This window comes from Ochotona curzoniae, unplaced genomic scaffold, assembly GCF_017591425.1.
Source record: "Ochotona curzoniae isolate NIBS_2020 unplaced genomic scaffold, NIBS_Ocur_1.0 contig_64, whole genome shotgun sequence".
In the NCBI taxonomy this organism is placed as follows: domain Eukaryota; kingdom Metazoa; phylum Chordata; class Mammalia; order Lagomorpha; family Ochotonidae; genus Ochotona; species Ochotona curzoniae.
In genome coordinates this window covers 51,942,301-51,956,209 of record NW_024466502.1, presented here as the reverse complement: position 1 = coordinate 51,956,209, position 13,909 = coordinate 51,942,301, and the positions used below count along the sequence as shown (strand labels likewise).

Genomic DNA, 13,909 nt, shown 5'->3' with positions numbered 1-13,909 from the left:
TGGATCAATATACCAGTGGCATTATTTTTCTCCTTTTCTGGAGGGAGATTCCAGGTTTCCAGATAAGCAGAAACCACAAAACAGATCTGCAGGTTTGTGATTGTGCCTAATGTAAACATTTTAATATTGTATCCCTAAAATCCAGAGGCTCCCCCAAAGGGGATTAAAGCATAATCCCCTCTCTCTATTGCTGTAGTGGATTAACTCCGTATCCTCTCTGCGGCCGGTTTGCTCCCTGAAGGCGCCAACAAAAAGACTCAGTGCTCCTTAAACATGCTATGGAACTGGAAGTTGTAATTGGAGATTTCCAAGGACGACAGGGGTTGGGGGAGAATGCCACACTGTTAAAGCTGAATATAGCATGATGCATCTTTCTTACAGAAGGGTCAGCTCGGAACCCTTTTATAAACTCCCAGAAAACCTCAGCTCCATAGAGCGAAATTGGAGAAGAATCAAATGGATGTAGTGTCCCCTTCGAGGAAAATGTGTTCCCCCTTAAAAGTCCATGGGATTGTATACTTAGAAGTCGTAATATGTTTCAGTAAAACATCGGGTATGGTTTTGATAATGTGTTTAATGATCTTTTCTCAAATTCTCCCACTTTAATTGTTTGGATGTGTTAAATTACTTTGGAAGAGAAAGAAGCAGTTCGCCATTTTTTAATGTTGTTGACCCTTCTCCAAATGCCAGAAACCCCTGATTTCACCATAAATCACTAGCCCTCTGTAGAGAAGGAAGACTTGCTGGGGTTTCAGCATGACCCCAACACCTGGGCAGCGGAGCCCAGGGGCGACAGCAGGCCGCGGGGCTTCGGGAGGCCCGGCCGCGGAAGGGTTAAGGCAGCGGTTGGAGCCGGCCGGGCGCGGGGCTGGCGGAGGCGGGCGCGCGAGGCGGGAGGCGCCGGGCGCGCGCACAGACCCTCCAATAAACACAAAGGAGGGCCTGGGGAATAGAAACCCAAATCCACTTGTAATCGTACAAGAGATTCGGGCATAATTACTTGAGCAACCTAGATTAAGATTGATGAGCCTTTAAAGTGGCGCTTCAGATCGACCGCCTCGCCCTTTGGAAAAGAACAGCGATGTGGAGCCGAGTAGACCCCCGACTCGGCTCGGCTGCGCGGCGGACCCTGCCCACCCGAGGCCGAGGCCCGGAGTCCTGGGCCGAAGCCCCGTCCGGGTCTCCTAGGGGGCGGCGGGGACGATCAAATGAGGGGAAAGGCCCGGCGGTCCCGCTGGCCCGGGGTGCCTCCTGGGCGTCCCCCGCCAGCGGGACGGGGTCTGCGGTGCCCATCTGTCCCGGCGGCCACAGCGGCCAGGGGTCGGTGTGTGCGGCTGCGGGGAGCGCGGACCGCTGTCCTCCGGGCCGGCGTCTGTCGGGGGCGGCAAGGGAAGCAGTAAAGTGAACCCGTGCTTTCTGACACCCATGAAGAGGGCCCACCCTTTGAGAGATTTCCAAGGGGGGTGGGATTCCAGCAATCCGCGTTTGAATTCGCACACTGAGACGTGAAACCCCTGAATCTGAACTTGAAATTGAGTTTGAGGGAATTCGAAGTGAGCACCTAGTAGGCACGCTTCCTGAAAATGTCTTTCCTAAACGTAGTTCTCCTTTCACAAGTTGAGAATGGACGCTCTGGGACATCTTTCTGAGAACCGTTTTCTTCAGGCTTCTCCCCTGTCCGTCCCTGGTGTCCGCTTGTCCCTGAGAGCGCCGTCCTCTTCCACCCTAGTCCTTCGACGACCTTGGGTGGCCAGGCCGGCGCGACCAGGAGTGGCGCGCCTCGGGACGCCGCGATAAATTCGTCTTCACCGAGAGGTGAACCCCTCGGCGGGGAGGACGGTGCACTGTGTCTCCCTGGTCTTGCCTTCGCCACTCCCGCCTGGAGGGCCGGGCGAGGCGGCCTCGCGGGCCGGGGTCCTCTGCGGCCGGTGTCCGCCGCGTGGCTCCCCGCGGGCAGAGTCCTGCCACCCCGAGACGCTCCTTTATGCTAGTCAATGCCAGAGCCTCACCAACCGAGTGGGAGCTGCAGGCACTGGTTGCAGACTCGCGCATTCAGGCTCTTCTGTTCTGTATCCTGAGTGCTTGGGGTTTGTTCAAATTATTTGTCTCCGTGTAAGGTAGTGGCGTAAAAGCCAGGTAGCCCTCTCCCGCGAAAAGGACTTGCCGCATTCGTAGAAACAGTTTTTTTTTTTTTTTCCTAGTATATCTTTTGAAAAATAAAAAGCTGTGATACCCTTCCGGGGGGGAGCAGGGACAGGCCCGAGGGGCGCAGCCTGACTGTCCGCTTGTCTTGCAGGCCCAGTGGTTCTCAGCACCCCGGCGCAGCTCATCGCGCCTGTAGTTGTGGCCAAGGGGACCCTCTCGATCACCACGACAGAAATCTACTTCGAGGTAGATGAGGATGATCCTGCCTTCAAGAAGATCGACACCAAAGTGAGTCCATGCGATTCCCAGTAGTGACTTTGCGGCAGGAAGTGGCTAGCAATTTTGCTAGGTTTTAAGTGACAGTGGGGGAGGGGGCATTTTCTTGTCTTTCTCTTAGACATTAAAATGAATGAAATGACTTGTTCTTCTATAAAACTGAAAAATATCATGGTTGCGTTGAAGGCTTGCGTTAGCAGACCTGCACCTTTTGCCCAAACCTCTGCTCTGACTTTGTTTGTGTGCACCTGGGCTTGTTTAGAAGTTACTCCAATTGCTTCCAAATCCCTAGGGTACAGCATCACAGGCTGTCTGGGAAGACTGGGGGAAACCCTGCGAAATGTATCAAGATGGTTTTTTTTAATTTCCAAAAGTACACATTTCACTGTGAATTATTATTTATTCAGTGTACAAGGAAACTGGGAGAAGAAATCCATTTAAAAATAAATCCATATGTATTATACATCCATTTTTCATCTCCTGAAATAACAATGGGTTTTTACCTATGGATTTAAGAGAAAAGGAAACTGGGACTCTGGGAAGTTTTCATCATAAATGTATTTACATGCTACATACTGTTGCTCACATGTTTAAAGGTTATTTTCTTTAGGTGTAATGCCAGAAACAACCTACTAAAACTCATAAATATTGGCTTGGTAAATCTGATTGGGTAGATTTTGGATACCTGAATATTGGGGTGATTCTTGCTTCAGCACTTGATTCTGAATCATGCTACTATGCAATGCGTAAACTTTTTTTTTCTTGAGGTTAAGAATTCAAAAGCATTATTAAAAGTCATCTTAGCATCATTTTGCAAAGATATTCCTGTGAGGAGTTTTCAGAGACACTTATTCTAAAACAGTTACTAACAGTTCCTTAGACCCAGACCCAGACCTTTATTATTTGTAGTTAATTTATATAGAGAAATAAAGCCTTATTGACTGTGTGAAGCGTAGCCAGTGGCATCATAAATGTAGCACTACCTGCCTTGATTAGCTTCGGGCCGTAGGTGATGAGCCATTCCCACACTTGTTGACTATTGCAATGCTGTGAAGGGTGGACAGAGGAGTCCTTTCACTTCCTGCTTCTAAAGCACTGATTTTTAAAACTGAATTTGAATGTGCTGAGTTTGATTCTAAATAATTTAAGCTCTGTCATTATAATTTTATCATTAGCTTGACCTGTAAAGGAAAAGGAAATTTTTTAAATTATGATTAATTCATCTTACTAATGGAACCTATGTTATGTAAAATAATGTTTGACATAAAAACTGTTGGTCAGAGATGGCCTTCGTTTTTAGTTTTGTTTTATACACAAATTTCCAAAGACCCATTGTCGCTTTATTCAATTTATTTTTTTGTTTTTTACTTAATCTTCGACTTTTGACTCAGTAATCTCTCCTGTCATAGATTTTTTTTTTTCTGTATGGCATCAAAAAGTCCTATTGAAATTCCCAACAGAAAGGCAAGCTTTCAAGAGTAGATTAAAATGAATGGTCTTACAAGTGCGCTAGAAAATGGACATGGGTTATATTCTGTGGTTGGTTAAGAATAGGTTTTCCCCCATAGTTTAGAGTCTTTTTTTAATGATTTCTCCAGCATATTTTTTCAAAATGTATAATGCATTCAAGTGTTTTAGTGTTTAAAAATGGAGCTTCTAATAGAAAAATAATTTAAAGTGAGACACAACTTGTACTTTACTTCATTTATTAGCTTCTAATTAAATAAAAACCAGCAACAGAAATTAAAATCCAAACCACAAAAATTATCCAGTGTATTTCAAGTGCATTTTTCAAATATATAATTCAGATATTCAAGCGTTATTATATAAGCTGAATTCAGATTTCTTTGAATATATTTAAATAACATTCAAGTATATTTATGGAATGTTAGAGAAATAGAACAAGCAATATATTTGAAAGAAAATGTAAACTTTTAAAGTTCAGACACTTTCAAAGACAGGTAAAAATGCCAGGAGGGAATCTACCTTTCAGTGGTATCTGTTGGTGGAAAATGTCTGGGAGTATCCAAAAATGACAATTTAAAATCTGTTCACCAAATCACAAAACACCAATATCCACACTTTCAAAGACAACGTGAGATCACAATATTTGTTACAAACCAAAATATACATCACTCTTGGCTTTCGCTGGCGTATCCAGACCGCGCTTTACTCACAGCCAGATGCACCTAAGTCCCCAGGATTGCTATTAATCCTTTGGTAGTTAGGCAGCGTTCTCTGTGGTCTTGCGTGACAGCCTGGCTCTGTTCCGGGTGCTGCTGGGGGACTTTTGCAGGGAGAGGTGAAACCGCCGTAAAGGGGTCTTGTGTTACTCGTGGGTTTGGGGTGTTCTCCATCCACTTTCCCTACTTACTCTCCCCTTGGAGGTGTGGGCGAGATGATGCCTAAACATTGCATGATAGTTCCTTTTGAAGGAAGAGATCGTTTGCACTGACAAGTGGCATATTAGGAATCTAACAGGAAGTTTATTCGTAATCAGGATTTGGAAAAGAGGAATCATTTCGCCTCTGGATTAGGTCACCCTCTAAAGTTTTTCCAAACTTTTCGGGTTGGTCAGGATCTCTCTTGCCAGTCGCCACGTTTGTTTGGCAGCGTTTTCCAGGGCCGAGTGAGGTTTGCCTTGAAAGAGATCTAAGTTGGGTAGGAAGTAGTGGGGACACCGCCGGCACTGCAGGCAGGAGATGAGTTGCAGCAAAATCCCGTTCAGCCGATCGCCGAGGCAAGACTCGTCCCAGTCCGACTCCCGGGGGTGCTTTTCACACTCGTAGGAAACCAGAGTCTTCATGTGGTAGTTGTTGAGGGGCTGGCCGGGCAGTTCGAGGTGCCGATCCCGTAAGGTCTTGAGGATAGAGAGGCATTTCTTTCTGCAGCCCCCCATCTGCAGTCTGTTCTCGGCTTCCGCGAACTGCAGCACCCAGGCGTCGCTTTCCGCCGAGCTCTGCTTGCCGGCCAGGGAGTGGCACTCCTTGGACAAGAGATTGAACCCTTCCGCTTTGACCTCCGCCACCCGGTTGGGCCCCGGCCAGGGGATGTGGGGCAGCGGCCAGTGGGCAGCACTCCTCGGCCAGATCCCGGTGCATTTAAAAGCTGGTGTGATCTGCACCACATACCTATCTCGGATTCTCAGTTTCACTTCGCTGGTGTCTGCCACCATCTTTACCACATCACGGTAGCTACATTTGTCTACTGCCTGAGCCACCAGCGTCTGAAACCTGGACCGGATCTTGCGCGCCGAGAGGTAGCCGGAGGCGGTGATGAACTCCACCCAGAGGGACATGCTCCTCTTGCGCCCGTCGCTCAGCTTCAGCACCGCGCAGCCGGGCAGGGAGCCGTCGTCCACGAAGTTGAACACCCCCATTTGGTTGAGATAGAGCACCACTTCGAACTCGGTGGGAGAGATGACCTCGAGGCCCTCGTAGCGATTGTCCATCTCGTTGAGAGAGCTGATGAAGCGCGGTTCCTGCACCTCCACCTCCTTCAGCACGTCGGAGACTACTTTGCAGACTTCCCGGATAGTTTTGGCAATGGCAGCTTTCCTGGCTTGGCATTTCTCGTTGTAGTACTTATTCAGGTGGTAGACCAGCTTGGCCTGGGCCGCGATCATGTTGGGGCAGAGATCCGGATTGTACACCGGAGTCTCGCAGTAGGCTGTGGGATCCAATGCGGCTGCTAGAGCTGGAGCCAACTTCGGTGGAGAAACGGGCCGAGGCGCTCAGAAACGGGTTGCAAGGGTCTCCGAGGTGCGCGGTGGCGCTCTCCCTGCTGCCGCCGCGTCCCCTTTCCTTTTATCTCGGAGCCCTTGCCGGGCTTAAAATGAAAAGTGATTCTCCCCCCCGCGCTCTGCCTCTCTTCCTTGTACAGAATCCGCGCGTAAGAGAGACGAGAGCACCTTCTCCGAAATAAAAACAAAAGTTGCGCTGAGACCCCAGCAAAGCTCTTCCGGTAGTCAAAATAATCACCCCTGTTCGTGTTTATTTACGCTCCCCCGTACTCATTGTGTGTGCAGGACGTTAATGAGATGGAGGAGAAGTGTGCTGAGTGTGCGTCGGGGCGAGTGTGCGCGCGTGTGTGTCAGAGGAAGCCGCTGTCGGTTTGTCGAAGAGCCCAGATGCACTCGTGTGGAAATTATAAAGGCAGGGCCAGGCAGGCGAGCGGCCAATCGCCACTGGGCTCGTCACGACAGCCTCCTTCAGCTCCAGCCCGGCTAATTAATCCCCCCTCATGGATGTAGGCACACAAACTAAAGGTAGGAGGCTGCTGTCTGCAGAAAGCCGCCCAGGCCACCTAGACAGTTTGGAAATCAAGAGGAATCGCTCAGCTTTGGTGTTACTTGAAGCATATTGACGTTTTGAAAAGACTTGGCAAAGCGGCTCTCTTCCATACTCAAAACCTGCTTGTCTTTTTAACCGCTGAAATGCAAATACAGGTGTATTAGTGGTCATCCATCAATTAGTGAATTAGATGGAGTTCGCGCTAAAACAGAGTCACTAACTTGCATTTAGAGTGAGATAATTAATGTCTGCTAATCCTCGGGGTCTTTTTGAAGACAGGTTGAAAGTTTACTCTTGCATGCACTGACTGCTGGCTTACGGAAGCTGGCTTCAGCTAAGGGCCATACCTGCATTCTCATTGCAAGTGTTCCTGTATATTAAAAAATTTCAAACATTATGCAAGCAGCGAGTTCTTTAAAAATTACGCTTGTTGAGAGGAATCTCAAAAATATGGCTAAGTGTATTACATGTTGTTTACCTTCCAGTCTAAGCTGGGTCATTCAAAGACTGTTTAGCACCTCCCAGCCTGCGTTCCCAGCCTCCCGCTGCCCCCTCCCCTTGCCCTTGGGTAGACTCCCCCTCTTCCCCCCCCCCCCAGATACGGCCTCAGTAAGCTACATCTGCACTTGTCAGAATATTTGAAAAACAAAGTATCTCTGTGATTGAAAGATTATTTTAGTGTGATTTCTTAGTGAGCTGTCTCAATATATGAAATTTAGAGGAGAGCATGGACATTAGATCTCCTGGCAGATAACTAATCCTGAAAATCTCAAGGTTTGAGTTTTCTGTCTTGTTGAACGACACACAAATAAGGCTATATCACCCATCTTACATGTCTTCAGTGATAATCTAACGGTGCACTTCTAATTTTATGAGTTGATTGAGGGAAGATGGTTAATGTTTTTAAAGAAAATTCATTTGTAGCCATCCGCTTATTTGAGGTTTAAACATCATTTTTTTAATAAATGGAATGGAATCTGCATTTCTGAATCTTGAAGCCTGGAATAGAAAGGAGAAATGGGTTCGTGCAGGACAATTTTTGCCCCTCTGATCGTGCCACTTGAATCTTTAGTGTACGGGAAACTGGAAAATTACTACTTCATATTTATGTAGTGTTTTCAAACCTAGGCAGATTTTTAATTGCCTGTTTTCACTGTAAATGCCATGTTTTCCAAATAAGAAAATACTTCCAGCAAAGCCTTCAGATAGCAAATTTGAAGATATTTACTCTTAAATCTCAGTATCTTGTTGAGGGTATTCATTCAACTTCTTTTTCCTTTTTTTTTTTTTTTTGTGACAACAATCAGAAAACCACCTATTATTTATTGGCTTGTTATCTGAAGGCGATAGAATCCGGTTTCACTTAAAATCCTACGCTGCATTTGGGGAGAATGGCATCTATTTATTCTATTCCCTAGGACCCTTCGGTTCCCGCAGGAGCCAGGACTAGGAACCCGAAATGTCCCTCCCCTGTTTGCGAGCTCGCGTGTGAATGCACTGCTACCTTTAGGCAGCAGGGAGAGGTGGAAGAGGACGCAAAACCTCCATGGAAGCCCCGTGGCTGCGACGGCCTAGGGAGACCCCGGCGGCCCCTTAGGAAGACTGCAGCGCCAGTGCCAGGGCGCTCCCCGCTGCCCCTCTCCCTGGTGCTCTCCCTCTCCTCTCTGCTCTCTCACGCACTGTCATTTCTGTTAGCGGTGCTTTTAAACCTTACTTGGTGTTTCAGCTTTCTCCACATCTACAAAAGGCAACTGGCTCAGCCCCGGGACCCCTTTGCTCTGGGTAGCCCACGAGGGGCTGCGGTAGAGGCAGGCCGGCGCTTGCATGTTGACCGCGGGAGCCCCTGCGGGGTGTTTTCCGAAAAACTGGACCCCAACACTTCGGCCCTTTCATTCTTGGGTCACCCTTAAAAGATCCACCCTGTGGAAGATTTGAGGCCACTGGGGACGCAGAGGCCCGGGAGTGGATTGGGTGCTTGCAGCGGTAAGGTCGCCGGCGCCGGGCGCGCAGGTGGCGCATCTTCGACCTCACTGTGCAGCTTAATTGGGTTAAAGCGAAGCTAAACACCGAAGCACTTTGTGCAAACTAATTGGTGCAATCGGCGCCTTTTCACTAACGATTTACACTTGGAGATAGAAAACTGGATGGGGGAGAAAAGGGACTGAGAAACTCTTTAGTCCTAGAGAGTGCCAGGGACGCGAAGTCACTCGGTTTTGAGTAACTTGGAGGATGCCAGGACTGCGTTTTCCCAGCTGCTTCCTACAGCACTCCTCACACCGGAGTTGACAGTGATTTACATAACACAGGATTCTCCGGTGCGCTGTTGGCTGGGGGGCGGGCGGGGTTGGGCGCCCTAGCATAATATCCCGCGCCAGTGCCGCTTGTTGCTGCGACCTTGCGATTTTCTGTTACACTGAACACGTGAGATGAATCGCCTTCGGTAGCTGAACCCTTTCAGCGATCTGGGCCGCCCGTCATTGTGGAAGGGCAAATTAAACTGTTATGAAGAGCATAGTCCTATTTTCCATTCCTTGTATTTTTGAACTGAAGTAACTTATAAGGAGGAATTTAACTGTGTGTATATTTGGGGGTAATTCAGCTTATTTTTATCTAACTTTGAGGGAGTAGGCTTGTTTTGCAGGAAAAAGAGCTATATTACAGTAACATTTTTTGATATGTCATTTGACCCATTGAACCAGTTATTTCAAGCGATTATGTAATATGTAAAAAATGGCTTTAAATTCATTTCTTTACTTATGTGAGAAATCTATAAAAGAATTCTAATAACACCAGTCGTATTATTACACACACACACAACTGGTGTGTAGAATTTCAATAGTTAGTTTAGAATAAAAGCTTTGTGTGGCTCTTGTTTTGGAGACCAAAATACCTAATTGTTTTCTGTAGTGTGTATGTAGACATCTTTGACATGAGCCAATAATAGAATGATAAGTGAAGAAAACTGACCTAATTGAAGAAAAAGAATCCCAAGAATCTTGGAATTTCATGTCAGTTTTAGATGTTTACATTTGAATGCTATTTAAGATTGTAAAGTCAAAATGACTCTTGTTTTATTTTTTCAGTTTAGTAGGCAACCTTGATTTTAAAATGTACTCAAAAATTTTTTATTCAAACCACGCCATTATCACAACTGTTAGTAGTATTAATGAATATGATACTTCAACAAGCAAAGCAACTTTTCCTGAAGTACTGTTTCCCGAATAGTGTTTCCTCAGCTCTGTACATCTGCCTGCCTCCACTATATGTGAAACATGCAGTGCTGTATGGTCCCCTAGTAGATTTAAAGGAAAACTCTGTTATGTTGAGGGATGTAGGAATGCAGTTTCTGTGTTTCTTAAATACTAATTTGAGTTTGAATTGTATGTTCATAAATGTCAGCAATTGCAACCTTTCATCTGGGAAGAGGTATCCGTAGGAGGCTAGGCGCACACGTTAAATACTCACATAGATAATGGCTTGTGTTTCTTCATAATTTGCTGGCTGCTAGTCTATTCACAAATATTCATGAATTTAAAGTTTTATTTTTGTAATATGTGCTTATTGCACTGGGGAGATAAAAAGAATATGAAATTGAGTTTATTAAATTATTTATCCCTACTGCCGGAGTGGCTTTGAAGGCTCATTGTGCACATCTGATTTCTTTCCCCCTCTCTTTTTTAAAAAGGCACCCAGGCTATTTCAACTGTTTCATTCTGCCAGACACAATGTATTTCCTTTTTTACACTAGAGAAATTAAAGACAGATATTTGTGCAGGATTTTCTTTATGTGTCACATAAAATAAAGTAAAATAGAGGGAGTTTTTCTGGTAATCTAATTTGATGGCATCTATGCCTTTCATCATGTTTTGACTCCTACTATAAGAACACTTGAAACAAAAGTGCTTAAAAATTTCAGCGATTTCTTAAAATAATTGTGCCATGGCTTAATATCAGGCTTATTACAAAGGCAAGCAGAGGGTTGAGGTCACTGTTTGCACAATGTAGACTCATTCTGTTTCTTCAACTGGAGCATCCTGGGTATTGTGGTTGGTTTTTAAGAATTCTTCTTCACTGGATAATGAAGGTCATTGCCTCAGTTTTCTCCATCACCCTGTACACAATAATATAGTGCTATTTCTAGTGGCAAATCCGATCCCCCCGACAGTTTTGTTCAGTCAACTTGATGTTGCACTTCATTTGTGACGAAAAATGATTGTGAGATCCAGGATGGAAGTTGGAAGTATACCTTGTAGACTTGAAGTAAATCTGAATAATTCTGGCCCAGACTGCTTTTTTTTTTTTTTGCAAGAAATAAGAATTTAAAGTCTGCGTTATTTATATAGATTTCTTAGCTTGCTTATTTCATTTGAGTATATCTACAAAAGTGAGGTGCGTCTTAATTTACATTTGCAAACCGAAAAAAAAATTGAATGGGAATAGAAGAAGCTGTCAACCAAAATAATTCCATAGTGTTCAGAATAAGCCATGATCGCTAACCTTTTCCAATAATATAAGGGCAAAGGCCTTCGTCATTCGTTTATTGACAGTTAAGAGGGAAATGATGGTTCCAATATTTTAGCTCCTCAGAGACCCCTCAGAAAGTCACTTGTCTTTCTAATTCATGATGGAATTCAAGTTCTTTTTAGATTTCAGCTTACAGTTTTCCTTTGAGTAGTACAGAAATATTTAGACAGGCTTAATGGACTCATGATTTTTTTCTATATGAGCATATGAAAACTAGGTATTGCTAAACCATAATGTGGATTTACACACATTTGGGTATATGGCAACATCTTTAGTTCTCTTGGTAGGCTACATTTTAATTGTAGTTAAAGAAAACAGTGGAATGAGATGCTGTTAGTGTCTTGTTAATCTGTACATCTGCAGTGGGTCATCCAGGACTGCATTGCTCTCATTACTGTTCTATACTGTATGTGATTAAGCCACTGAAAATATTCAACCTGACCTTGAGACTAGAATATGGCACATAGATAATCAGCTTCCAGTGATTGCATGTCTAAAATAACCTTTTGTATTTCTACTTTATAGTTTTGTACCTTATTTTTTAATGAACAAAGCAATTCTTCTAAACCTGAATTTATTTTTTTAATGATCACTAACTACAGTAATAATTTATATGGATAATTACAACAAATTAAAAAATCATCACATTTTTTCATGTATTTTTATGCAATGAAATGGTTTAGAGAAAGAAATTATTTGTAACTAATAATTTCCTTTATGTGTTTACATACAGATATAGAAATCGTAAACAATCTGAGAATAAGCAACCCATATAATATTCATTTCCATTTATGTATGATTATTACTACTCTTCTAATATTCTATATTTGAACATACCAATGAGTACTTAGCACAGTTGTTCATGATTGTCAAAAATACCAAGTTACTACTTATGAGTAGTTGGTACTTTCAATCTTCTTATCTTTTTCCATTTATGTAAAAATCTAGATAAATTAGAAGTATAAAAAGCATACTCTGTAATATGCAATATTTAAAAATAGGAATCTGGTGGAATAAGCATAGTTTCATTCTTAAAGATATGTTTTGACTTACAATGTCAGTGTTTAGTTTCAAATGATTTTTGTTTCATATGATTTTTGCATGTGAACATACCATTCCATGAATCTGATAAATAGATAGAGTTGTATAACTTTACCTCAGACATGGAACCTTTTCATTGCAACCAGAATAATTATTCCAACTCCTATTGCATTTTTTTCAATGTTGTTTATAAATTTTATGATTAAGTCCATTGCACTGTAAAGATCTTTTCACAGTAAAGACTATTATTCGTTCTCTTAAGAACTTTTTATTTTATTATGCTTCTAATTTAATATCATTTTTAATTAGAGCACAGTGAAACCCAGGCAAAATGTGAAATAATATGCTATATTACCAGAAAATGTTTATAATTGTTAGTTTACCTAAAAGTTGTTTTAATTTATGTAACTAATTATGTTTGGTGACAAGATTAATTTTTCTTTGAAACTACCATTTATTGTGCTAATGCAAATGTATGTAATAGGTTTATAAGTATAGTTTACAGTTTACACATCAAAATATTAGGAAACAAGGTTCCTAAAACAAGATAGGAACATTTGGGGTGTATTTGTGATGATAACAGCTTTATAACTCCAGAGAAAGGAATGTTGAGATCTCTCAGTATTTGTGTTTCTCTTCACAATAAATTAATCTTCCCTTTGAAATCTTCCTTGGAAGAGTCTAAGAATTCATGACAACTAAACTCCATTAATATATTCACATTATTGAAGCACTGGCCTCTAATCAAAATTTGTATAAATATACATTATCATTTAAATTTGGATAGTTAAAACATTCCAGAGTTATTAACGTTTAGGGATACAGATTTTTCCATTGATATTGTTCTTTCAAGTATTTTGCCTTTTTATAACTTGTAATAGCACAAATTAGTCTTTTATTTCTTCCCCTAAGATATACAAATTATTTAAATGCCTTCTGTTTTATATTTTTATTTGGCAATTACAATAGAAATTGTAATGTTATGCATGCTTATAGGCCTATTTAGAAAGAAGTTATTGCTTTCTTAATAATCTTAAGTCATTGTTAGAAAATGTATTTTTTATGGTTTGCAAAATACTCTGCGTGCAGGCAGTGCACACACACACACACACACACACACACACACACCAGTGCTCGAGATAGTGAAAAGATTGAATTGACCTCTGTGCATTCTAAATGTTAACCTGTTAAAAGTAAACAACCGCTAAAGGATTGTCATTGCAACCAGGAAGCAATATCACATCTGCAAGATTATTCCATATAAACTCTTAGTAACTAAGTTTTTAATAATGGCTTAGGAAAATGCAACTAAATGTATTCAAGAAATTCCAACAGTGTTTATCCAGTCACATAAACTACACCAGTTTGGGCTGTCATAGCTTTTAATTGTGAAATTGAAAATTTTCAATATTGCTCATCATTCTGTTCATAAAAATAAAACGATATCGCTTTATTCACCTATATTAGTATGTATATATGAACATACAAAAACATGCAGCATTTTGAAATCATTGTCTATTTCATGCAAGAGACCAAGGTTAAATTTTTTGCAGCCTTAACCTGTATTTGATAAGCAAAATGCGTAACTCATGGGGGAGAGGGGGTTGTAGATAAAGGATTTTTTGTTTTTG

General features: G+C 42.6%; 2 protein-coding genes across 2 annotated transcripts in view; one reads left to right on the top strand and one right to left on the bottom strand.

Moving 5' to 3' along the window:
• Nucleotides 1–13,909, top strand: part of NBEA (neurobeachin) — a 483,658-nt gene that overhangs the window by 297,512 nt on the left and 172,237 nt on the right. Inside the window, exon 37 of the mRNA XM_040991525.1 lies at nucleotides 2,297–2,433. Within this exon, the coding sequence (XP_040847459.1) occupies nucleotides 2,297–2,433 (137 nt within the window). The remainder of the gene's footprint in view (nucleotides 1–2,296; nucleotides 2,434–13,909) is intronic.
• Nucleotides 4,967–6,099, bottom strand: MAB21L1 (mab-21 like 1). Its single transcript, XM_040991526.1, has one exon. It carries the CDS (start codon nucleotides 6,044–6,046, stop codon nucleotides 4,967–4,969), a length of 1,080 nt encoding a protein of 359 aa, XP_040847460.1. The 5' UTR covers nucleotides 6,047–6,099.